This window comes from Squalius cephalus, assembly GCF_949319135.1.
Source record: "Squalius cephalus genome assembly, chromosome: 24".
Classification (NCBI taxonomy): domain Eukaryota; kingdom Metazoa; phylum Chordata; class Actinopteri; order Cypriniformes; family Leuciscidae; genus Squalius; species Squalius cephalus.
In genome coordinates this window covers 4,467,567-4,494,811 of record NC_137145.1, presented here as the reverse complement: position 1 = coordinate 4,494,811, position 27,245 = coordinate 4,467,567, and the positions used below count along the sequence as shown (strand labels likewise).

The following is a 27,245-nucleotide window of genomic DNA, read 5'->3' as shown; positions in this document are numbered from 1 at the left end:
AACTGACAGCCGATGTGCTTTCATTTATAAAACATGACATAGCAGCCGTAAAAAGAATTGGTCAAATGTTCTATATAAGTGCATCCCTAATCTCAAGACCATATTCTCTTTTCCATTGGGACGGCATACTTGTATTTCATCAACTGGCAAACTGATATGCAAGTAGCAGGTATATACAGTACATCTGAAAAGCATGAATGACTCGGTGAAATATTTACAGGCTTGACACAGACGCAGAGCTGGTTTGTTCATGCATTAGCTCAGAGAATCTCACGTACACCCTCTCATGGCCTTAAACTCTACAATCATTCATTTTAGTAAGAACTGAAATGATTTCTAGAGTTAAAATGTGCTTTTCTGGGATGAAAGAGCGGTCACGTCACGTACAGGTCACAGATGTTTGAGACTGCTGAGATGAGGCTACAGCGCTCGAGGACGTTTGGGGTTGATCTGCTTACTGGCCTGTTCCTCCTCTTGAAGAGCAGAGCGGAAAGACTTCACTTTATCTGAGACCAGAGGAAACAGTTTACTGTTAGTGACTTGAGTTGACAAAGCATTTCATCCGACATGAAGGACAACAGCTTTGTAAAGGACACTGGAGTAATATGTTGTCACTGTCGTGTAAGCTGGGAGTCGATCGCTGACAAAACAGAAAAAAAAAAAGTGAAACAAGAAATGTGCAGCTCAATTTCAGCCCAAAGTCAACAGAAACTGTACTCTACGATATTTAAAATATTCATATTAATATTTATTATTAAACCTTTTACATTAGTGCAAAAATATGCACATAAACAATATCATTTGAAAAAATAAAAATGTAAGAGTATATACATATACAATATAAATTGATATGGTTATAAATAATTTGATGAATTAATATAAATCAAATAATTTAAATGTTAATAATTATAATGCATTATAAATATATATATTTATATATAGAGAGACCTTTTTTTTGTTGCATTTTGACATTACTTTAATTATATATATATATATATATATATAATTATTTTTTTTAAATAGACTTTTTAATGTCAGCATGGTTTTCAAAAATGTTTTATAATAAAGATTATTACTACATATAAAAAAATTATATATAGAGAGAGAGATGGATAATTATTTTAATTTACATTATAGTAATGATATTCTATTTTTAGGAGAAAATGTTAATTCATTTTTATAAAAAATCCCAATGCAAAATAAATGTATGCTCCAAAAATAAACTTCATTTAATTAATTCTTTTGGTTTAGTGTACTTTAATTTGTGTCTTCTCTTATTAATATGATCCCATTTAAAAGACTCCTATTCCAGTCTTGTAATGCTGGATCTCGGAGGACGACCTCTGTAACCACTGACCTCTGAGCTCTGTTAACACGTCGATCTTCTGATCCAGAATTTGTTCGAGCTGAGTGGCGAAGGACTCCACATCATAATCGACTTCCTCCGTCATCTCCAGAAGAACCTTCTCATCCTCCAGCCAGCGTATGGACTCCTACAACACACACACAACATCAGCTCCTGAAGCATCCGTCACAAATACATAATACAAGTCCTTTATGAAAAATATCAGTCAATGTACAGTCAAACCAAACATTATTCAGACACCAGATATAATGTTACTATTTTTATTTTATAATAATTTAAATTTTACTAGTGGGTGCAGGACACTATAGTTCATTTATGTAAGTGAGGATAGAAAAAAATAAAGTACACTGTGACACATTATACACAAAAATTCTTCATTTACTTCCAGTAAAATTTATAAAAATATGGGACCACAAATTATTCACTTTGACCTGACCATGTTTTGCTTAATGTTTTTTTCTTTAATTGCTAATGTGACCTTTTTACACACAGACTGATCAAAATGAAGCATTGCTTGGTAATTAGTTGAGCTAAAGTGGTATTATCTAATTGTGTAGATAAATTTAACAGCTGACAGATATTCAACATAATTCATCTGTGAGACAGTCTAAAAGAAAGAACACAAGTTCTTGTCATATTTTATTACCATTTTCTAAACTATAGCGAATAAACTGTGATAATGTGCGAAATGTTGGAGGTGTCTGAATAAATTTTGGTTTGACTATATATATATACACACACTACTAAAGTGAAGACACTGAAAACTGGAGTAATGACGCTGAAAATTCAGCTTTGCATCACAGGAATGAATTACCTTTTAAAATATATTCAGATAGAAATGTTATTTTACCTACCTGTTATTTTAAACTATACCAATATTTCACAATATTCCTGTTTTGACTGTATTTTAACTGAAATAAATGCAGCTTTGGTGAGCAGAAGAGATCTTAAAGATGTGAACGGTACTGTATATTCAGAGATATTTCCTCTGAAAACAAGCATTGAGTGCTTTTCTCAAAGGTGAATGTATCCTTAACTGAAGGATATTTCAACATCTTAAAGGGCACCTATTATGCAAAATTCACTTTTACATGGTGTTTGAACATAAATGTGTGTTGGCAGTGTGTGAGCAAAACCACCCTAGAATGATAAAAATCCACCCAGTAGTTTTTTTACTATCTCAATAAATCATAAGCACTGTCTCAGAACACCCTGTTCTAGATTTTCCTCACTGTGACGTAGAAATGAGCTAAGCCCCACCGACGTGATTTGATTGACATCTGGTTTTGGCATAGACCCCGCCCTCGGTGATCTGCATCCTCCATTGTTTCAGCGACAGCCGGTAATGTCTCCTAAGAAGTGTAGGTGTTCTGTTGTGGGATGTAAGAATGGACATACTAGTCTTCACTGACATCAGAGCCACTGAAAACGCAGCAGATGGATTTTATTTATGAAGAAAAGGCACCACTTAAACTTCCTAAATACGAGATTCATTTTCTGACTGACTGTTAACGAGGGTCAAAGTTAATCCTAGAGTGTGGATCGTTGCCTAATTCGCGATCCAACGTCACCTCCTGAAAAAGTAAGTGTATTTTATGATTTTTGAGCAAATAATCATTTCAATCGATGTCAGCCAGTTCAACAACAAATGCGTCTAAAGCTATTTATTGTCGTCGTCATAGGATGTCTCAACAAACAACGTCAGACAGTTTTATGTCACGTAGGCATTTTTGCAGCAATAACAAATGTAAATAAATTAAGGTCTGCTCTATCTCCATAGACAGTAGGCTATATAAACGTCTATCTCCCTCCCCTTAAGAAATAAAAAAAAAAAAAATTTGTTTGTACTTCACAGTAGTGTGTGTGTGTGTGTAGTTTCAAAAAATTGCGCGAACGTTATCACAGTTCGTGTGTGTGTGTTGCACATCCATAATGGCAAAAGGGACGCGATTAAAACATTGTAAGTACATAAATGTATCAAATAACCATTCCGAGACGTTTAGTCCATTCTCATTCGTGTTTATTCTGTGCCGGAGTCTCTTCATCATCTAGGTCCAGCAGCAGGGCGGGGATATGCAGCTCATTTACATTTAAAGTGGTAGACGCCAAAACAGCTCTTTTTAAAACAGGCCCCAAAAATGACATTTTCAAATGGTTATAATAAATGAACTGTGGGGTATTTTGTGCTGAAACTTCACAAATACATTCTGGGGACACCCAAGACCAATATTACATCTTCTAAAAAGGGGCATAATAGGTGCCCTTTAAGGGAGTTTGATGAGATGTGTGCAGTGTGTGCGCACCTGAAACACGGCGCGGTGGTCCTCCAGAACCTGCTCCTCCATCTCCACCAGCTGAGACACCACCTCATGAAAGGTGAAGAGCTGAGGGGACACTTCCTCTTCCTGTGCACAGCACGCATCACATCAACACATGTCACGCTCTCATACAGGCTGAAGAGTAGGGCTGCACGATATTGAAGAAAAGTACGATATGCGATAACTCATTAAATAATGCGATATGATGCTTAAAGTGTGTAAAATAAACTTAAATTATCTTTCTAATATATTTAAAGTTATATAACCAACATATGTGTTTCACATTATTTTTGAGACAAGAAAACATCCCTACAGCTTCTGAAAGTGAACATCAGTGTTTTACTGTAGTATAAGAAGTGTTATTTTAACATCAGTGGGGTTTAGGGGTTCAGGTTATCCTACATTAGGTTTATTTAACAACAGAAACTGAATAATCAAATGTAAAAATAAAACACTGATTAGTTTTCACTGTATGAATTAAATATATCCTGATTCTTACTAAAGCTACAAAAGTTATTCAGCCAAGAGCAGTGAGTGATTTTCTCTTCGTCTTTTGATCATGACCCCATTTATTGCAAGCCGTTGCGATATGAATATTGCGATATTTCGATATATTGTGCAGCCCTACTGAAGAGTGTGTGGAAGCGCTCTTACGTTCTGTTCACAGAGCAGCTTGAGATCGTCTCTCTGAGGAGAGCTGCCCACTCCCCACTGCGCCTCCAACACGTCCAGCTGGCTGACGGAGCGTCCCTCCAGCACTGCGCTCGGGTCGATGCTCAGCTCCTTCACCCTGCCGTCACACACACGTCTCAACTCAACACAATCAGCACATCCGCATGTCGGCCGGAAACCTCATATCTCCAGATTTTATCGTTTTGAATTTTTCTCATGAATCATTACTATTAGTCAGCTTTTTAACCAACGAAAATATTAAAAAGAGCTTGTGATTAAACCTCGTAACTCCACCCGGCTCTATGGGTAATCAAGTGCCGCACACAGTTTAGAGCGTCTCTGCTTGTTTGCAATGCAATGGTTAATAAAGAACTGGTTATTTGAGTGAGTGTGGTGTTTTCTTTACTCAAGAATCACTATATGAATAAATATAGGCTTATGTTTTATGTATTTAAGGAGTGGAGAAGAGTGTCTTAGTCTAGCATTTGTCAGAGTCGTAGCCAGTACTGTCTTAAATAATCTGTGTGTAGCACTTCATCATTAATAACATGAGATTTTGGCCAAATGACAGGAAAAAAACAAGCGCCCAGTAATCTTTATAACCTGTAAGTTGATGAAAACGTAATGCAATGCATTTACCGTCTTTACAAACACACATTTAACATTCTCTGGCCATTGAGCTTGATTTTGGCAAAAAGTTAAAAATAAAAAGTGGTTTTGGTAATATGAGGTTTCCGACGACATAAAAAGCATGAGGTATTCACATCATGACGCAATAAACCAATGGAAATGGTTTATGTTACAGACACGTGATCATGCAGAATGATAATGGTGGACTCCATCCGCTCTATAAGGCACAAGCAAACACAAGCCAATGTTAGTGCAGCTGTAAAACGCAACAGAACATACAGAAGCATGCCTGAAATGTGCGACAGACGGACTCAAAAAACAAGGGACAAAATAACAGCCGACCAAAAAAAAAGATGCACATTCTCTGAACTGAAAGTGAAGCGTTAGAAACACAGGACTCTTATGGAGGCTCTGTCTGAAGAGAGACAGGCTTGAAACTGGAAAAGGGTGAGACCTGCTGGGTGAGGAAGCAAAGTCATCGTACTCATAGGTAGGAGAGAGTTCGGAGCGACCGCCCCCCCCCTGGGAGAAGGGAATGTCGGAAGGGCTGATCCCAAACTCCTTCACTCTGAAGACGGGATGACAGACGGCAGTGAGACAGAGAGACGGGAATTACAGTCACAAACCCTTCCAACACAAACATTCCTGATTCATAACCAGTGGAAAAGAGTTCGCCGTCAAATACACTCCGGCAGTGAATGCCACGGCTTAATAGTGTGCTATGTAAATAGATCAATTTAAATCATCTTAAAAATTTACAAATGACTTGTTTTATATAAATAATTTGAATAACATGAATATAATGTAAACACATAAATATTTATAATTTATAGAATGTTTAGAATGTATCATATATATATATATATATATATATATATATATATATATATATATACACACTGTACACATAAATACAATATATTATGATAAAAATATATAGAATTTTACAAACATTAAATAAAAAATAATAATTTGAATATTAATATTATGTTTATTCATACATATTTAATATAATAAATACAATGTTTCTTTAAATCATTATATAATATAAGTAGTCTATTGTTTTTACAATACAATTAAACTAAATTATATTTATGAATTCTTATGAAAAAATATGTATATACATAAAATGCCATTGGTTAATAGTTGTCTACCAAACATTAAACACAAAAATATGCCATGTAAAAAGATCATTCATATATTTGATTATAAATATATATTTTTTTATAAATGGTTTTGTTTTATATAAAGAATTTGAATAATATGAACATAACATAAATTTATGAATATGTGCATAAACATTTTATAGAATGTATTATATATATATATTATTTAATGTTAAATGGTTTTACAAATTACATTTCTTTAAACTCTTGAATTCCATTTTTATATTCTTGTTAAATATATGCATATAAACAATATAAATTATAAAAATAAAAAGAGTATATAAATGCATAAATACAATATAATGAATTCTATATATTATTTTAGAATTTTTTATACATAAATAAAATAAAGAAATTGAATATTAATATAATGTGTATTAATACATGTATAATAAATACAATATTGAATATAAATAATATTACATATTTCTATATTTGCTACTTTGTGAAGTGTGAGACTTAAATTATATTTTTATATACTTTAAATATTTATAAAAATATATTTCTATATTTGCTACTTTGTACAGTGTTTTTATGATACTGTTTTTAATATACATGTATTAATAAACATTATATTAATATTGAAATTCTTGTATATAAAGACATAAAGGGTCAAATATGTCCATAATCTTAGAATTCTCTGTGATTTGTGTATCCATTAACAGCCCCAGATTTGACTGTCAGGTTATTTGCATTAGAAACCTTGGCATAAACCGGGTTAAGCAACATTCCCTGGATAGAGTGAAGGGATCTGTGTCAGTGGGTTCTTCTCTCACGTACCTGTTGGCGTATCTCAGAGTGTTTAATGTGTTTTCACATGATGCCATTCCAGGAGAGATTGTAGCGATCTATTTCAACCACAAACATTTTTAAAATCATTAATACATAAATTACACTACATGTTAAAAATGAATATATGATTGATCTAGAAACATCCGCAGTGTTCTTACCATACATGTTCTGGAGTTCTCTCCGATGAAGGAATCTCTTAACACCTGTGTGAGTTTACTGGCTCTAAACGGAGTGTGTGGTTTGTTTCGACCTAAAGCCCTGATGCATTCCTGTCGCACACAAACACAAGTGGACCAAGAAAACACCATCACACTAATGAACTTATCATAAAAAAAATGAACCAAAACATAACACAGTCTACTTTCAAGAACAAATCAAATCCACATGCATATCATTATTTCCTGCTGAAGTTTTATTCAGAAAGGTCGCATTACAGAATTTGTGAATTACATTTGATATTTTTATAAATAAATAAAAATTACATTATATATTTTTATATTTGCAACTTTGTGAAGTGTGAGACTTAACAAATTATATTTTTATATACTTTAAATATTTATAAAAATATATATTTCTATAGTTGCTACTTTGTACAGTATATGATTGCATTCATCATATTTCTAATATTTTTTATATTTTTTAATATTTTATATTTTCATACAAATATTTCTATATTTGTTACTTTTTGGACAGTATGCCACTGAACAAATTATATATTTTTATATATTGTGGATATTTTATATATATTTATATACATTTTAATATTTGTATTTTTATAAAAACATTTCTACATTTGTTACTCTGTACAGTGTGGAACAAAGTCGATTTTTCTAATATTTCTAATATATATTTTCATAAATTATTTTTTATAATTGTTACTTTGTACAGTGCAAGTCTGAACTAATTACATTTTTTATCTATTTTTTATATTTTCATCAAAATATTTCTATATTTGTTACTTAGTACAGTGCTAGACTTTACAAATATTTTTTTTTGAATTTCTAATATTTTTTAAAATGTTTTTAAATATTTCATAAAATATTTTCATATTTGCAACTTTGTGAAGTGTGAGACTTAAATTATATTTTTATATACTTTAAATATTTATAAAAATATATATTTCTATAGTTGCTACTTTGTACAGTATATGATTGCATTCATCATATTTCTAATATTTTTTAATATTTTATATTTTCATACAAATATTTCTATATTTGTTACTTTTTGGACAGTATGCCACTGAACAAATGATATATTTTTATATATTGTGGATATTTTATATATATTTATATACATTTTAATATTTGTATTTTTATAAAAACATTTCTACATTTGTTACTCTGTACAGTGTGGAACAAAGTCGATTTTTCTAATATTTCTAATATATATTTTCATAAATTATTTTTTATAATTGTTACTTTGTACAGTGCAAGTCTGAACAAATTATATTTTTTATCTATTTTTTATATTTTCATCAAAATATTTCTATATTTGTTACTTAGTACAGTGCTAGACTCTACAAATCATTTTTTTTTTTAATTTCTAATATTTTTTTAAATGTTTTTAAATATTTCATAAAATATTTTTATATTTGTTTCTTAGTACAGTGCTAGACTAAACAAATTTTCTCTCTCTTGTCTTTGCTTTGGTAAATATCTTTTTAGGGACAAAACAAGGTCAGATAAAGTAGTTCTGGAGCCGGTGTGTAACGGTTTGAAGCACAAACCTTCAGCGCCAGGAGACTCTTGTTGATCTCCGCGCCCTCGAGACGGGTCTGTCGGTCGGCGCTCGACGTGTCCGCCCCTCGCTCGTTTCCCGCCAGGTCGATGAGAGAGAATTTGCCGTGCATTTTGCCCCTCCTGCGGAGAATAATCTGAAACACGGCGTGACTGCGGGACGAATGAGCGTTAGCCGAGGTCTGTCCAGACGTCCTGAGGAAAAACACATACAAAAATTACTACAAGTGTTAAAAACAACATCTGGTGGAACGAAGTTATCCGATTGGTCGCACCTGCAGCTGTTGCCCATCTCAATAAGTTTAAGCACGTCCTCGGTGCATTTGACCTCTCGCTCCTGCAGTCCGACCACCTGAACCTGCTGCTTACCGTCTTCGAGAACACGCAGCTTCGCCTTCCTGTTCAGAAGGTCAAACACCTGCACGGCCGTTTAAAATGTAAGACTTAATGCACTTTATGAATATTTAATGAGCTCATTCATTATTCATGAGCTATAGAGAACTTGCCTTCCCGCTGTAGATTTCAAAGAACGTTGCGTACACCTGAAGATCCAACTTCTTGTAATTTGGTTTTTTTAACATTAGAAAAACATCCCGTGCTGAAAGAACAGAAAATATTGATAACTCAATATTGACATTGAATAACATCAGGTCAGACACATACCAGCGAGTGCGTAGATCCCTTTAGAGCAGTCCTGGTTCTTCCCGGAAAAATCTCCTCCCATGGTCTGGAATGAAGAGAAAATCGATTATGATTATGACAAACGGCAAATGGAACGATCCCCTGGGAGGATCTTTTCCTGTAATATGATGTCATCTGGTTTTGTTCACAGTCAGAAACTTACATGAGTTTTGCCACTGCCCGTCTGACCGTATGCAAAACAGGTCGCCATTCCCCTCTCAAATATGGTCTCCACCAGCGGCCGGGCGGTAAACCTGAAACACATGAACCAGAGATCTCATTCAATATTAGAACATGATAAAATATGAAATACATTTTCTTTTCTTTTTTTCTTAAGGCGAGACACTACAGGTGAATAGGGTAACATTTTTAAATAATAGATATCACCATAAAACTTCCTCAGTTGATTACTTACACAAGTATATAAAAAAAATGTATTACAAGTTTTAGAAATTTGTATGTTTAATTATTCAAATTAGGCATTATCTCATTAGATATGCACAATTTTGCATATAGTTTCGGTAGATAGATCTGGACATATGATAAAGCCAGGAGCAAAATTATTTTTTCATTTTGTTTACACACAAGATAAAAAAAAAAAATTCAGAGGGATTTCAGGATATATGCTTTCATTACCTAGGAAATCAAAATATACCCTCCATAGCCTTAAAAAAATCGATTTTCGCCATTTTTTTTTTATTAAAATGTCACATAAATCAGGCCAGGAATTATTTATTAACAAATCCCTGTGAAAATATCTTCAGAATAGTAGTAGTAGTAGTAGTAGTAATTTATTTCTTCGGTCATTATAAACATTTAAATCTTAGGTCACATGTTATTCAAAGATCCTGTACATAATACAAAAAAATACAAAAAAAAAAAAACAAAGAAAGAAAAAAAACAAAATGTGTACATTAGAAAGAAAAATACAAAATGTGTACATTAGGAATTTAAATGCTAAATAATGCCTGACCGAAGGGGTTTAGGCTGAAGTCGAGACTTATTTTGCCTAACCCCTTTTACAACTGAGACACTATGTCCCAAGATGACACAATTATACAGTTTCTCTTATACCAACGATGGTAACATGTAAGCACAGAACTTAAACTTCACAATCAAAATTATATTATGCATCCTCTTTCAACTTCTTTTCTAATGTTCTTCATTCAAGTGTTCTATACTTTTCCATAATGTTTAACTTATACATTTTCTTAAATGTATTAATAGTTTTAGAGCCCTTAAGTTGAATAAGAAGACCGTTCCATAGATCAACTCCTTTAACTGATAAACACCTCCTCTTAGTATTACTCTTCGCCATGGGTTTTTGTAACAGATCAGTTCCTCTAAGGCTGTATCTAGATTCTCTAGTTTGAAACATCTCTTGTAAACAGTGAGGAAGCATGAAATTGTGAGCCTTGTACATCACAACTGCTGTGAATACTGCTAAGTGTATAACTGGAAAGTTTGGTGTAGATAGGTGCTACATAGACTGAGAAGTTTGACAAAAAACTCATTTTGAGAAAACGGCATTTAAAGATTTAATAGCTCTAAATGAGATTTCGTCGTTAGCTTTAAATCCCCCTTTGGACATTCACGATTGGTTACTGATAGAAAGGAAATGCCCATATTTGGGTTACATAGCGTTGTGCAGGAGACTCAGAGCTTTACAACGATACTGGTCATGACAGACTTCAGTAAACAGACAGATTTTTGCCTGCCGTGTCTCGCCTTAAATGGCTCAGATTTTATTTCACAGATGACACGACTTCAAATAAAGTTTTGTTTTTCAACATGTTTATAATTTTCCACCTATATCCATAAGATTATTTCGATTTTATAGGTTGTCGAATGTGTTTTGTGACGTTTGGATCAGAGCGCTTTTGGCCATTGGTTCAGAGCGCTGTCAATCACTGCCTGATTTTTTGTTATGATGTAACTTTGTACAGTGCAAAACTGAAATTATAGTAGGGCTGGGCGATAAAACGATAACGATAATTATCGCGATATAATTTTTCTTGCTAAATCGATATCAAGAGTTCGATAAATGTTCGATAATGTTTATGCGTCAAAAGCGGAACGAAACTCATTTGAACCGCGCGCCACACGGACCATTTATCCGCTCGGCTTAAAGTCCAAACGGCAGCGCGAGCTCACTAGAGCCGATGCGTTGATATGGAGCAGATGCGTTTACTCTGATCGCTCTCGTCACGAGATCCAGTGAGAAGCGCTTGAATTTAGCGAAGAACACAAATGTCTCCGTGATTTAAACCAGTTTAAAGGCAGATGAAACAGCGCTGACAAACAGGAGAAACACTGTGCGCAGAAGGCTTTTCCGTCTACAAATTCCCATCATTTACCAGGGATTTACTGTAACGTTAGCCTAGTAATATTAACTGCATCATGAAATTTGGGATATTGAATTGTATTATATTATTATTGTAGACGATGTATTAAAGGACTGATGGAATATAATTACAGTATTTAATAATGTATTTAGGCTACTGTTTTTCATACAAATACCATAGAAACGATAAAGTTACATTTCGCCATGATAGTGAGGTTATCATGATTTAAATGCATGATACTGGATGACCAATGGTTAAGTTTAATAAAACTCAAACAGTCAGAATATTATATTTTACCAAATAAAAATTAGCACATGCAGAAACTAAGAAATTAATTGTGCAATAAAGATATTTATTTTGTTAAGTAAAAATTACAAATGTTTGAATGTTCTTCCTCAGATTTGTGAAATGTTCACCAGTTTGGCAAGTGTTTGTCCTGATATGTTCTGACAATAAAGAGTAATTTAAAACCACAATTAACACTCTGGTTTCTACAACTTTCACTTAGGAGCAAAAATTTGCCTTTAACCCTCAGAGGTCGGAGATCACGCCGGCGTGATCTGCTCGCTTTTTTCCTTATGAGTTGAATTGAGACCCAAAATACTCTTTTGACTTTGATTTTACAAAACAAGTTTCATACATCAATCGATTCTGTTAAATGTGTATTATTTTTGTGTATACTCACAATAAAAAACATAGTGTTGTGCTTTTCGACAAATAAAGAAAAATAAACACGAAGCGAGTTCTGCCTTCTTTCTGTCCGTGTAGTCCATTCTGAAACGCGTCCGAAAATGAATCATAACTCAGCGAATACTTCTCACACAGGCACGTGAGATATGTCTTTATGAAGCTTTAAATCTCCTCTTTTAAATGAAGTAATTTATAATAAAAAACAAATGTTTTCAACTCATGTAATCCGTTTGAAAGCAAGGAGAGGTACCGTTTTTCCTTCTGCTTCATTATCTCTATAATGTGCTGAGGCCGCCCCGCCCCCGGCGCGATTCACATGTAAATAGTTAGATGATCTAGTATGCATCGCATACGCCCCTCGATCAATGCCATAAAAAGTTTCTTCATCAGACTTACTGATAGTTCATCGCGTTTTGAGTATGAAACGCTTCTCCGGTAATAAAGATGCCCTTCAGATGATTCTGGACAGCGAGGAAGAATGCACCTTTTCCTCAGAGGACGAACGGCAGCATATTGAAGAGCGAATTCCGCCGAGAACACAATTTCGGAGTAAGTTTTACTTAAAAGTCTTTTGTCTTTTATTTTTCGTGTTCGCATGTATGAGGAAAAAACAATATTACGTGACAGTTCTCCATTATGGACGTGAGCGCTCTAAAAAAAGCACTAAAAGACTTTCAAACTTTCACAGAGACCTCAAAACAGAAAGTACAAATCCTTTCTTTAAAACGAATTTCGTTTTGTATCAATTGTATCTTACTTTTAATAATTTTTTCATTAACAAATTTCCTGGATTTAAACTGCAAATTAACATTTATATTTCTTATAATAAAAATGAAAGACCTATGTTACAGACATATGAAAGACAACATTTTGTTGATTAGTTTTGGATAGATTATACATTTTTAATGTAAAATATCTGCCACCTCAAATAAGCTTTTGTTTGCCAATATTTGCTTATGTTAAATATAATATGTTTTGTCAAAAATAAAGTTATCAAATAATCAATCAAATCCTTAACTTTGAAATATGTATGATAAAATGTATACTTTAGTTTTTACAAAGAAAGATTACACTTGAATTGTTGTTGTAATTGTAACCTTTTTAATAAAAAAATATATTTACAAGGTAGATGTAAACAAACTATTAAAAGGTAAATATAAGCCTTTTCTTTAAATAACTTTTATTGTGTTTTATTATTGACAAATTTGGGGAGAGCATAAATATTCCAAAACTGAAAATACAGTATGAGAATTAACTGCACAATTACTAGTTTTCCTTGGATATTATAGGCCAAATTGCAAGCACAATATGAGGAAAAATAAAAAAGAATTGAGATGCTTCCAACTGTTGCTCTTGCATTCTTGTGGCTCAGTGACTCACCTGAATGAATGGCTAATTAAGTATGCGGGCCCCATTGTCTCCTCAGGTGTGAACCACTACATATGCATGACCGTAGACGCCCACTCCGCATATTGCCTTTCCAAACAGAAAGTGCTTTGCAAAATTCAAATCAATGTATTGTGTTATGTGAATGATAAGGCAGGGTGATTTTCACTTTATTTTGAAGAAAAAACACTAGGCGATGACATCCATTAGACAAAAGTCTTATTGGCACATATTTAGAATGTGTTTTATGGCCTTATTTCAGAAACTTTAGTTTTTAGTTTTTTCAATAACCACGCATAAACATTATTCTCTCAAAAATGCAGACATGTACATTCTTGTTGCTCACATTTCATGGTAGTCCTGTTTGTGCTAAATAGTGTGTAATTTTTTTTTGCCATTAATATGTTTATAAGCAACTGAAAAAAGCAAAAATGTCAGGGCATGTCAGAACATCTCAAGGACCCCAAAAACACCTTAGACCCCAGAGGGTTAAACTTGAAATAAATAAAGATTTGACTTTTATCGTAAAAATTATCGATATCGACTGATATAAAAAAAATTATCGTGATTTTTTTTTTTGGCCATATCGCCCAGCCCTAAATTATAGTTTTTATATTTTTGTTGTTTTTAATATATACTGTATACACATATATTTTAATATATATACTTAAACACTGACATACACTTTAATATTTTATTTTATGTAAACATTTTACTAGATATTTCTATTGTTAGTGCTAGACTGAACACATTTTTTTTTTTTATATTTAGATATATTTTAATATTTGTTATTTTGTACAGCGTGAGACTGAATAAAACAAATTCTTCTCTCTCTTTGTCTTTGTATTTTTAGTTTCACTCTTTCTCTGTAAACTAATAAATATCTGACCTGTAAACCATTTCGTTTGTCGAGGTGTCGTCGAAAGCGTAATCGAATCGAAACGTCTGGTTCTCCAGGTATCTGGTTAAATCCACTTTCTGCTTGGGCTCGTGGACCATGACCACGTCTTTGCTGGGAATGGTGATGACATCTAGATCCTTCATGGTCAGCTCTGAAAGTGAACAGATGATGTATCGTTAACAGCACTAGACACTCACAGCATGAACGTGTGGTGGAATAAAAAGAGTTCATCATCACCTTTCTTGTTCAGTGGACGTGTCCGCACACACACGCATATCCTGTGGTCCTCAATCTGAGAAAATATACATATTATTAATACATACATACTATAATACCATGTAATACTGTTGATAAATCATGTGGAAATTAAAAGTAGACGATTAAATGTAGATGTAGTTATTCACCAGATCTTCAGTGGTCAGCGGTCTGTAGTCCAGACTCGCTCTGAAGTCTCGGATCATGCACATTATTTCATAATTAGGGGTTATTGCCTCGACATCCTGTGTAATAAAAAACTCTCAGTTAATATTGTAAGAGTCAGAACATATTCACTTTCTTGAGATGTTAAGCCATGTCATTTTTCAGTATGTATATATTGTTTTTATTATATTAATTTCTATTTCAGATTTAGTTATTTTAGTACAAGTTAAATAATAATAATAAAAAAAATTATATATATATATATATATATATATATATATATATATATATATATATACAGTGAGGAAAATAAGTATTTGAACACCCTGCTATTTTGCAAGTTCTCCCACTGAAATTGTCATCGTAGGTGCATGTCCATTGTGAGAGACATAATCTAAAAAAAAAAATCCAGAAATCACAATGTATGATTTTTTAACTATTTATTTGTATGATACAGCTGCAAATAAGTATTTGAACACCTGAGAAAATCAATGTTAATATTTGGTACAGTAGCCTTTGTTTGCAATTACAGAGGTCAAACGTTTCCTGTAGTTTTTCACCAGGTTTGCACACACTGCAGGAGGGATTTTGGCCCACTCCTCCACACAGATCTTCTCTAGATCAGTCAGGTTTCTGGGCTGTCGCTGAGAAACACGGAGTTTGAGCTCCCTCCAAAGATTCTCTATTGGGTTTAGGTCTGGAGACTGGCTAGGCCACGCCAGAACCTTGATATGCTTCTTACAGAGCCACTCCTTGGTTATCCTGGCTGTGTGCTTCGGGTCATTGTCATGTTGGAAGACCCAGCCTCGACCCATCTTCAATGCACTAACTGAGGGAAGGAGGTTGTTCCCCAAAATCTCGCAATACATGGCTCCGGTCATCCTCTCCTTAATACAGTGCAGTCGCCCTGTCCCATGTGCAGAAAAACACCCCCAAAGCATGATGCTACCACCCCCATGCTTCACAGTAGGGATGGTGCTCATCATTCTTCTTCCTCCAAACACGTTTAGTGGAATTATGACCAAAAAGTTCTATTTTGGTCTCATCTGACCACATGACTTTCTCCCATGACTCCTCTGGATCATCCAAATGGTCATTGGCAAACTTAAGACGGGCCTTGACATGTGCTGGTTTAAGCAGGGGAACCTTCCGTGCCTTGCATGATTTCAAACCATGACGTCTTAGTGTATTACCAACAGTAACCTTGGAAACGGTGGTCCCAGCTCTTTTCAGGTCATTGACCAGCTCCTCCCGTGTAGTTCTGGGCTGATTTCTCACCTTTCTTAGGATCATTGAGACCCCACGAGGTGAGATCTTGCATGGAGCCCCAGTCCGAGGGAGATTGACAGTCATGTTTAGCTTCTTCCATTTTCTAATGATTGCTCCAACAGTGGACCTTTTTTCACCAAGCTGCTTGGAAATTTCCCCGTAGCCCTTTCCAGCCTTGTGGAGGTGTACAATTTTGTCTCTAGTGTCTTTGGACAGCTCTTTGGTCTAGGCCATGTTAGTAGTTGGATTCTTACTGATTGTATAGGGTGGACAGGTGTCTTTATGCAGCTAACGACCTCAAACAGGTGCATCTAATTTAGGATAATAAATGGAGTGGAGGTGGACATTTTAAAGGCAGACTAACAGGTCTTTGAGGGTCAGAATTCTAGCTGATAGACAGGTGTTCAAATACTTATTTGCAGCTGCATCATACAAATAAATAGTTAAAAAATCATATATTGTGATTTCTGGATTTTTTTTTTAGATTATGTCTCTCACAGTGGACATGCACCTACGATGACAATTTCAGACCCCTCCATGATTTCCAAGTGGGAGAACTTGCAAAATAGCAGGGTGTTCAAATACTTATTTTCCTCGTGTATATATATTGGTTTTAGTCTTAATTAACTATAAAAAAGCAATATAAAAAAGCAACATAACCAATTTGTCAAGCCAACAATATTCATAGGAAATAATAAATAAAATTGCAATATGCAAAATAACACAATATGTTTCTAAACATATAATAATAAACGCCAGTGTGTTTGTCACCTGCGCTCTTTTCTCTCTCAGCTCCTGCTGCTGCAATCGTCTCCTCTCCCGCTTCTCCTGAAGTTTCTCCACTTCCTTCACACAGTTGGACTTCCTGCGAGCTGAACACACACAGCAAAAACTCAATGCAAACAGACATCAAAGTTTAACAAACAGTTACAATATTGGTCAGCTAAACCTGATTCGCTCATTTTAATAAGCATTTTATTTGACATAATTGCAAAGTCACTGTGCATTCGCTTGTGTTAAATGTGTTTGAGTGAATCCCTCAACAATGGCATCATGAGGGGTCATCTCTGAGAAAACAACTCTAAATACTGCTTTTGTTTCGGTGTGACGGCAGACAACAGCCGTTTGTGACGGTCGCAGAGAGCCCTTCAGCTCCTCCATCACTGCTGGAGTCTCTTCATACACTCACAGATCAGAGATTACACACCCAGGTATTCATAAAACATCTAAACAATAATTACACTACTGTTCAAAGGTTTGGGGTCAGTGCTTTTGAAAGAAGTCTCTTCTGCTCACCAAGGCTGCATTTGATCAAAAACAGTAAAAACAGAAATATTATTACAATTTAAAATAATTGCTTTCTATTTTTTTAAAATGTAATTTCAATCATGACAACTCTCGGAATAGTTTTAGCATGTTATTGAATAGGCAATGTTAATGTATTTGGTCTTGGTGGACTAGATCTGCTACGCTGATGTTGATTATTGCTGCTACAGAGCAAGCATGTACTTACTACTGCTAACAGATACACGTGAGCATGTAAGATATGATGCTGCTGTATAAATAGATATATAAATCCCACAGCAGATCTAGGCAGGTGGAGCTGGGGAGGTGGAAGGTTTCAGAGGACCAGCTTACTACAACAAACAATGAGCCAGACGATGAGCAAGCACTCTCATTGGCTGCAGGATCAGCGGAGGCCAATCAGTGAGTTTCATGACTGAAGTAGATATTTATTCCTGTGATCAAAGCTGAATTTTCAGCATCATTACTCCAGTCTTCAGTGTCACATGATCCTTCAGAAATCATTCTAATATGATGATTTGCTGCTCAAGAAACATTTCTGATTATCATCCATGTTGAAAACAGTTGTGCTGCTAAATATTTTTGTGAAAACTGATACATTAAGGATTCTTTAATGAATATAAACTTCAAAAGAACATCATTTATCTAAAAACCGAAATTTTTTGTAACATTATAAATGCCTTTACTGTCACTTTTGATCAATTAAACGCATTTTGCACAGTAAAAGTCTTCATTTCTGTGTGATGTGGTTGTGTGGTACCGTTCTGCTGCTGCTGGAGGGTTTGGTGTTGTATCGGTGGAGGCGGAGCGGGCGCTGGTGGAGGAGGTTCGGTCTGTTGACTCGGCCGCGCTCGAGTCGTACCTACAGTGACTGAATAATGGAGATCACATCATCACAGACCACGAAAAGACCAGACCGTTTAGACACACATGCACACATTATGACTCTTCTTTAGCACTGTTTTACATGTTACACGTTCAAAACTCTGAAATAACACAAATAGACATTTACCTTTATTATACACTTTAACTCATCCATTAAGAGAAAAACTTGTAAGCACAATTATATATATTTGTCTGTTATTAAAAATACTTTTCTAAATATTAGTTGAAAAATTTAAACTTCAAATGAAAATTAGAAATGTTGGCTTGGCAGCTAACTGAAATAAAAAACTAAAATTACACAAAAATAAAATAAAGATAAATTAAAGCTAAACAGAAATATATAAAAATAAATTAATAGAAACCAATACAGCACAATTGTATCTAAAATTGAAAAGAAAACAAATATATATTATAAATAAAAGCTAATTAAAAAATGTATTAAATGCTACATTGTATAAGTAATACTAAAGTAACAATGATTTAAAGCATCAAAGTGTTTTATAATCCCATGCAACAAATTAAAAACGTTAAAACACATACTGTTGAAATCAATATCTGCTAAAATGAATAGAATTTGAGACTAAAATTGTAACAGTGCTAGTTTAAGGTTTAAAAAAACCATTTTTAATAACTTGTACATCATACCTCGATTATCCCTTGCAGGAGTTTCATTTTTTGGTGGCGCTACAGTTCGGCGATTCTACAAAAGATGAATCAAGAAAATAATCATGTTTTGAAAAGTCCAGTCTGCAATCTAGCTACAAAATATATCTACACAATAAAATCATTCACAGTGAATTTATGCCACATTATAGCTTTGTGTCGACAGTTATATAGACTAACGTCACAGTCTATTAAATGGAAAAAAGTACTTTACTAACAATTACAAATTACAACTGGTCTTCCTATAATTATTCATGCATATATCATTAAATTATTCATGCACAAGAGTTTATGGGTGACCTCCCAATGTAGGATGACACAATGCAAGTTATTTTAGTGATTTTTTTATGTTTAACGACGGGAATTTACCCAGCCTGCATTGATTTGAACGTAAAAACTGAAAACAGTGTTTTATGACTCCTGTCTGGAAATCCATTTGAGAAGTTATAAAAGCCAGACTGAGAGCGCTACAAGCATCTGTCCACCGCTGTACTAATTTCTCTTCTTGGATACGACTATTATGGTGCAGCGAAATGGACACCAACCTTGTTTTGGGGGATCTTGTTGATTTTGACGGCACTAGACACGGGTGGCGGAGGGGTTTCAGGACTTTGTAGGATTTCCTCTTCAGGTGCAATATCTGGATTTAGTGCAAATATGCTTTCCAGATCGATCTGTTCACAGGGAACGAGAGCATGAGCATGAGGCAGCCAGTTTTAAAAGCACTTTACTCACAGCACATGAGCACATACTGTAGGATTTTACACAGTTGTAAAAGCTGCTAAATATAATCATCCCACAGGACAGAAAAATTACAAGTGAGATTTTGTCATTTCAAAATTACAAATGAGTTTCGCAACAGTTGGACAGCAATTAAATGAACGGGTCATTTTAAACCGGAGAGGATTTTCTGTTATTGCATAGGACTAAAACTAACTAAATTTGCTCACACAGAATATAACATAAAAAAAAAGAGATAATTTTTGTACTTTTGGTGGGGTGTTCAAGCTCGTTACTGGTGTTCCCAAGCAAAAGAACAACAAAAGAGACAAAAAAAATTGCTTATAAATCTCTTGTTATGCAATGTTATTGACAAATATTGGATTCAATCTTTTTATCAACTTGTTTTCTTTCAATTAGCACAGGTTTTTGCCATTCTTTTTGGAAATGAAAGATCAAAAGCCTCAATGATCTGAACTTATTCCCCTCCGTTTTATTTTAAGGTGAATAAGCTTGAGTGAAATGTTCATTTTGGTGCATTTTACACCAAATTAGGTAAAGGATTTTCAACTCAGCACAAGGGTTTAACAAAGACAAGCTTCAGAAGAGATCTCAAAGTGCGCTCAGATTTACCTGCAATCAAAAGTCAGAGATCTCAACATGAACCCAAAAATTTTTCATTCAATTCCTGTAGGACCAAATGATCTGAGCTGCTATCCAGATTCATTTTTATAGCTCTATTTCTCATGAGGATTGATTGGAGAAACATCTGAGATCAAGTTGAGTTACATGAAACATTTTCGTTCATTCATTTTATTTATAAAGCACTTTACAGCAGCTCATGCAGTAGGGTTGCTCAGTATACTGGTACTGGGAAAATACCGGTATGTATTTTATTTCAAATGGTACGATATCATGATTTTGCTAATATCTGTAGCCTACTTAATAATGCTGCAGTACCCAAACAGACATGAAACCGGCAAATGTGACAACATACTAGAGGAACAAAATGGATAAAGCAGTTGAATCTCACTCAACACACCCCAAACTAATTAATAAAGAGGGCAGTAGAAGTGAAATTTGGAATTACTTTGCTATTATAAAATGATGAAGAACCATCAAACCTTGCCAAGCATCTGTCACTTGCCCATCCTGACTACAAGACATTAAAGGGATAGTTCACCCAAAAATAAAAATTCTGTCATCATTTACTCTCTCTCAAGTTGTTCCAAACCTGTATGACTTTCTTTCTTCTGCTGAACACAAAAGAAGATATTTTGAAGAAAGTCAGTAACCAAACGACTGATTTTTTTTCCTTCCATAGTAGGAAAAAAAATACTATGGATGTCAATGGGGACCAGCAACTGTTTAATGACCAACCTTCTTTATATCTTATTTTGTGTTTAGCAGAAGAAAGGAAATCATACAGGTTTGGAACAACTTGAGGGAGAGTAAATGATGACAGAATTTTCATTTTTGGGTGAACTATCCCTTTAAGAGATCGACAGGTGAGTGTATCATTCCAACGATCTAACGTTAATTTAGACATTAATTTTCTTTTAACACTGATCAACGCACATACATAAGATCATATCGTTTTAAATAACACGATGTTACAGCGCACGTTTGACACATCAGAACCAGTATTTGCACTTAGTTTAGGTAGGTCTAACAGAATAAAGTAATAAAATGTAAAATAACACTGTTAATACACACGGTTAAATCCTTATAATTAAAGTTACAAAATTTAGTTACAGACAGCAGCGTCACAAACACGGTCACAGATCCGATACATGCGATACTATTACACTATTTACATTTACGTAAGACATCACGGACTGTGTTTATGTCAATACTCACCAAGACGGACATTTTGACAATGTTGTGTGTATTTGACTGTTTAAGGAAAAACAACTCAGTTTGGGATGCGCGAGCTCAGGCGGTTTGGCGCGCACACAATGTATGAAAGAAAACCGTCTCTAAAAGAGCTCCAACGTAGGCTACCTGAATGATATAAAATCATTTTAATGTTCAAATTGGCAATGTTTAAAAAGACATGGGCAAGTGATTTCCGTCAGCTGTCCCGAAACAACCGAAAGTGTTGTATCGCAGCGCGCGGATGACTTTTTAGTTCGCTAATTAAGAGAGAGAGGGGGAGACGAAGTAGACTATCGCTGAAATTATTTCTCACAAGAAAGTTGTCAAATTACTGATTTGGTGTGATAATTAAGTGTTGATTAATTTGCTAATAAACATTTGCGAAAATTTCCCGCTTTATAAACGCAAAACCTACGAGAATTTGTAAAATTATGCGTAGCATAATTGACCTTATTCATGGAGCGCCATCTTTGATTTTTAATGGGAATTAAAGGAGCCTGTGAGGGACAGACATGCATCTCTTCAATGGGCTGTAGGCCTACTGTTATTTAATGTGTTTTTGGATTGTTCTGCTCATGAAACACTGGAAAAATATCTTTCCTAGAAATTTCAGTTGACAAAAAACTCCCGACAATATAAGCTGTGGAAAATTGTAAGTAATCTAGGAGCTTTATACTATGGAAGCTTGATTCCGACACTGAATAATAAATAAATAATAATAATTGCGACTTTTTATGTCACAATTCTGACTTTTTTTCTCACAATTGCGATGTATCAAGTCAGAATTGTGACTTTTTTTCTCAGAATTGAGAGATATGAAGTCAGAATTGTGAGAAATAAAGTCGCAATTGCGAGATATAAAGTCGCAATTCTGAGAAATAAAGTCGCAATTGCGAGATATAAAGTCGCAATTGCGGGATATAAAGTCACAATTCTGAGAAATAAAGTCGCAATTGGGAGATATAAAGTAAGAATTGCACGATATAAAGTCGCAATTGCGTGTTATAAAGTCAGAATTGTGAGATATTAACTATTCTGTGGTAAAAAAAAAAAAAAGTCCGTCTTTTTTTTTTCCTTAGAATTGGACTTTATATCTCACAATTCTGAGAAAAGATCTCAGAATTGCGAGATATAAACTCGCAATTGCGTGTTATAAAGTCACAATTGCGTGATATAAACTCGCAATTGCGTGTTATAAAGTCAGAATTGTGTGATATAAAGTCGCAATTGCGAGAAAAAAAGTCAGAATTCTGACTTTATAACACGCAATTCTGACTTTATATCTCGCAATTCTGACTTTACAACACGCAATTGCGAGTTTATATCACGCAATTCTGACTTTATATCTCGCAATTCTGACTTTACAACACGCAATTGCGACTTTATTTCACGCAATTCTGACTTTATATCTCGCAATTCTGAGAAATAAAGTCAGAATTGCGAGATGTAAACTCGCAATTGTGAGATAAAAAGTCGCAATTATCTTTGAAAATGTTTTATTCTGTGGCGGAAACAAGCTTCCATAGCAGCTTTCTACTGCCATTGAAAACACGGCAAGTCTATCCCTCACAGCCTCACTTTCATACCTGTCATGGCGCTGCTCTGAATAAGGTCTTTACCCGTGGCAAAATTCAGACCCGTATGGTGTCATTTTAATATCGATACTACTGTATTAGATTGTGGTACTGTACCGAAGCCAAAATTGTGGTATCGAGCCACCCCTAACATGCAGACCAAAGTGCTGTAGCCTACAATCAACATTCAAATACTGTACATACATTACCATAAAACAAGATAACCTAAAAAGGGGATCAACAAAAACATTCCCATACTAGCCAAACTCCTTAAATGCTAATGACAAGAAGTAGTTTTCAACACCAGCTTTAAATGTGTTTATGGATGTGACCGCTTTCCAAAGCCTCGAACCCGCAGCAGCAAAGGCCTGATCCCCTTTAAGTTTTAGATGAGTTTGAGGGATAGTAAGAAGCAACTTGTTAGTTGATCTAAAGACCTAGATGTTTGGCAAAAAGTAATAAGCTCAGACACATAAGCAGGAGCCATTCCATGCACTGCTTTAAAAACATATAGCAGGACCTTATATTTGATCCTGCTGTCGATTGGCAGTGACCTGAGCGAGGACAAAATAGGAGAGATATGATCACTCTTTGTAGCACTCACAAGCAAGCCTGGCCACCATGTTTTGAACTAACTGTAAGCATGAAATAATGGTCTAACAGGACTAGATGTCGACTGATTTATCGGTATTAATCAGAAAAATATCGGTATGGATTTTTGCTGATAACAGAAATTGTTCCAGCAATCGGTTATCGGCAAAAATCCATACAGATATTTTTTCTGGGTTGCTGTACAGTACGAGAGCGAACTCTAGAGGTGAAATAAAAACTATCACTGATGCCTCGTGGAGTTTGATTTGACACGGGAGGCTACGCACTACACAGTGCAGGACATTTCAGATGCGGATAGACAATGAAACGGTATGTTACAGAGGACACTATCCTACATGTTTTCATTTCATTAAAAAAAAGTAATGAGTTTGTTGACTAGATACTGCATTAGTGAATAAGAGCATGATGTTAGGCTGAGAGGACGCTAACATTAGTAGTACCTCAAGCGGTTAAAAAGTCTGTCCCAAATGTTTAATGTCACGATTGTTACCATCCATTTGCATTAGTTTATATCCAGCTGATCCCCTTTATGGGTTCGTTATGCAGCGAAGTTGCATATTTAAAGCTAGAGACATGAAGCTAGAGAAAGCAAACTGTATCTTCATGTAGCCGACAGAAAAATAAACAAATCAGAAATGCATTTGATTTCAGTTCTTTTTTTTATCGTCACTGTAATACATATTTTGTTATTTTGATTAGATAACCAAGTGTTCTAAAATAGAAGCAAATAAAGTTTCATGGTTCAGTACTGTTTTTATATTTTTATAATAAAGTTCAGTATCTATTTTAAAAACTAATCCTGGTTGATTAATCAGTTATCAGCCAGCCTGGTCCTACCTAGTTACCGTTATCGTTAAAATACACTATCGATTGACCTTTAGACAGGACCCCACATACAGAACATAACAGTAATCCAAACGAGACCAAATTAATGGCATTAATGACCTTCTCTAAATCTTTTATCGACAGAATGGTGTCGATCCTGATCTGGGAAAAAAACAACTCTTAACCACAGCATTGATCTGCTTGTCGAATTTCAGCTCAAGTTCAAACACAATTCCTATATTTCTTATTTGGTCATGACAATAGACTGACCATGGACCTAAACGAGTAACAATATCTAAGCATCTTCTGACCGGCACGAAGATCATAATCTCTGTTTTTCCGTGGTTTAACTGAACCAAATTGCGAGCCATCCAGCTCTTAACCTCATCCAGACATGCCAAAAGTGAGTTAGAAACACAAATTTCTCCCGATTTTAAAGAGAGATAATTTTGTTTCAGTTTCAGACAAGGCTTAATATAGTCCCAGACTAAAATGCATGTTTGAGCTGTTTTAACTGAAAGCAACTTGCACTGATATATCTTAAAATATGTCAGTGCCATTGTTTTGTCTCAAGATGCACACCAGTAATGTTTTTTTATAAGACATGTTTATTAAAGCTACTTAAATGTCCTAATTGAACTAAGGCCTAATCCTGGTTTAAACTAAGCCCTGTTTGTGAAACCAGGCTTTAACCTCTATTAATTCTCCTGAGTTATGAAAGAGCAACATGTGAAGGATGAAAGCTTGGTCTTTGTATTTTATGCACAAATGAATGCACATGATAAACCTCAAAGCTATTTAAGGCAAAGATACAAAAGCTGATTTAGAATAAATCTCCATTGATCCTGACACATCACAATTATATCTGTGTGCCTATAATAACTACAGACATTTTAAAAACATAAGGTTCATAAAGGTGACTCTGCTGGAATCATACAAGCGTTTGTCTTTAGTGCATTATGCCAACATGATGGACATATTAAATATGAATATCAGAAATTCACCTCTTTGCCTTTCGTGTCTCCGTTTTCGATCCACTCCACCGTCACACTCTCATTGTCTTCATTCAGTGACGTAACCATGGCCTGGTGTATTCTGCCTGAAATAGATAGCAAAACAATGGTTTACTGCAAAGATCTGCAGCCTGGTGATAACACTACAAACTAGTGCTGTCAAACCAATTATTCATGATTAATTGCATCTAACATAAAAGTTTGTAAATATATGACACACACACACACACACTATATATATATATATATATAGAGAGAGAGAGAGAGAGAGAGAGAGAGAGAGAGAGAGAGAGAGAGAATGGGCACACATTATGAAAGGAATAAAAGTATAGTCAGTTTGCTTTGTGATAATGACCAGCTGATTGCACATTATACATGATTACTTGAAAAACTACTGAATAAATAGACTTCAGGAAGATAAAAGTTGTACAATAACCTTAACTAACAACCAAATTGTAGGGTTCACACTTGCTTTCCACACAACTTTACTATGGACGGACTACTAACCAGCTTTAACGTTTAGGCCAAAGGTTAATGCTTTATTTCATGTGTTAAAGAGAGGAAAAACTGGCTGCACTTGTACACTGCAGGAATGACAATAAAATAAATAATAATAATAATAAACTAAAACAGCAGTACAAAAACGAGTTTTGCAGGCGATGTCTCTGGGCGTCTTCCTCAGGGAGGATGCTAAGAGACTGCGAATTTACAAACGTACTATGGCGAAGGCTTAGCTTATGAATATTAATTACGTAACGTTACGTTTACCCAGTGCGCTTATCTGATTGGCTGAACGGCACACATTAGCAAGTAAGCGCCTGTAAGCCGGCGAATCGTTGTTGACGTTGTGGCTTAAGTAGATTCTACGCCAAGACGCTCCAAAACGGTTACCAAGCAACATCAGGAGGACTTTATTAATAATTATGAGTCAAGCCTCCGCCATAGTAGATATAGTAAATTCGCTAACGGGTTAGCAGGAACATGCATCCCAAAAACATGCAATACAACGGCGTGCCAAGGACGGAAAGGTATTGGATATGAATGTACAGGCCTATATCGATCCTCTCCCGCCGTTTGCACTAGCTGTCTTGTGTTTAACGGCTTTACCGGGTTAAACAAAGATGATGCGCCGACAAACTGCACCTCAGCCTGATAAACGAGCGGCTGCTGGGTGTGACTCACCATCACTGCGCTTGATCTCCACATAAATGCCGATCTGGATCTTCCCGAAGAGAGCTGCCATGCCTCATGTGTGTGCCAGGATCTGAATGGCTATATTTGAGCGGGTTTCACGGGAGAAGTTGTTCAGCAGCAAAAACCGGGAGGAGGTCAGTAGAGAGAGAGAGAGAGAGAGACACGGATGAGCGCGCATGCGCAGAGTGCACACACACCCATCAC

At 35.0% G+C, this 27,245-nt stretch overlaps 1 protein-coding gene across 4 annotated transcripts; it reads right to left on the bottom strand.

Moving 5' to 3' along the window:
• Positions 1-39: 39 nt before the first annotated feature.
• On the bottom strand, positions 40-27,243 carry LOC307152505 (kinesin-like protein KIF2A). 4 transcript variants are annotated; one of them, XM_079861211.1, is made up of 21 exons: positions 27,030-27,243; positions 25,839-25,933; positions 19,771-19,899; positions 19,208-19,262; positions 18,438-18,548; positions 17,144-17,244; positions 15,088-15,183; positions 14,921-14,975; positions 14,672-14,834; positions 9,525-9,615; positions 9,344-9,407; positions 9,187-9,278; positions 8,956-9,098; positions 8,671-8,875; positions 7,103-7,213; positions 6,933-7,000; positions 5,441-5,554; positions 4,339-4,474; positions 3,670-3,771; positions 1,358-1,493; positions 40-506 (listed from the first exon to the last, which is right to left on the bottom strand). In XM_079861211.1, exons 1-21 carry the CDS (start codon positions 27,088-27,090, stop codon positions 421-423), a joined length of 2,214 nt encoding a protein of 737 aa, XP_079717337.1. In that variant the 5' UTR covers positions 27,091-27,243; the 3' UTR covers positions 40-420. The 4 variants fall into 4 exon arrangements, with proteins under 4 accessions (XP_079717337.1, XP_079717338.1, XP_079717339.1 ...); XM_079861212.1 differs by having other exon boundaries at positions 5,471-5,554; positions 27,030-27,228; XM_079861213.1 differs by lacking the exon at positions 5,441-5,554 and having other exon boundaries at positions 27,030-27,228.
• Positions 27,244-27,245: the final 2 nt, after the last annotated feature.

What these genes read in the sequence shown, in the direction of transcription:
- LOC307152505 (XM_079861211.1), bottom strand. Translation starts at nt 27,090, where the DNA reads ATGGCAGCTCTCTTCGGGAAGATCCAGATCGGCATTTATGTGGAGATC. An exon ending in AGGGATCTACGCACTCGCTG is followed by an intron (nt 9,279 to 9,343) that starts GTATGTGTCTGA and finishes CTGTTCTTTCAG; the next exon opens with CACGGGATGTTTTTCTAATG. An exon ending in AGAACTCCAGAACATGTATG is followed by an intron (nt 7,001 to 7,102) that starts GTAAGAACACTG and finishes TGGTTGAAATAG; the next exon opens with ATCGCTACAATCTCTCCTGG.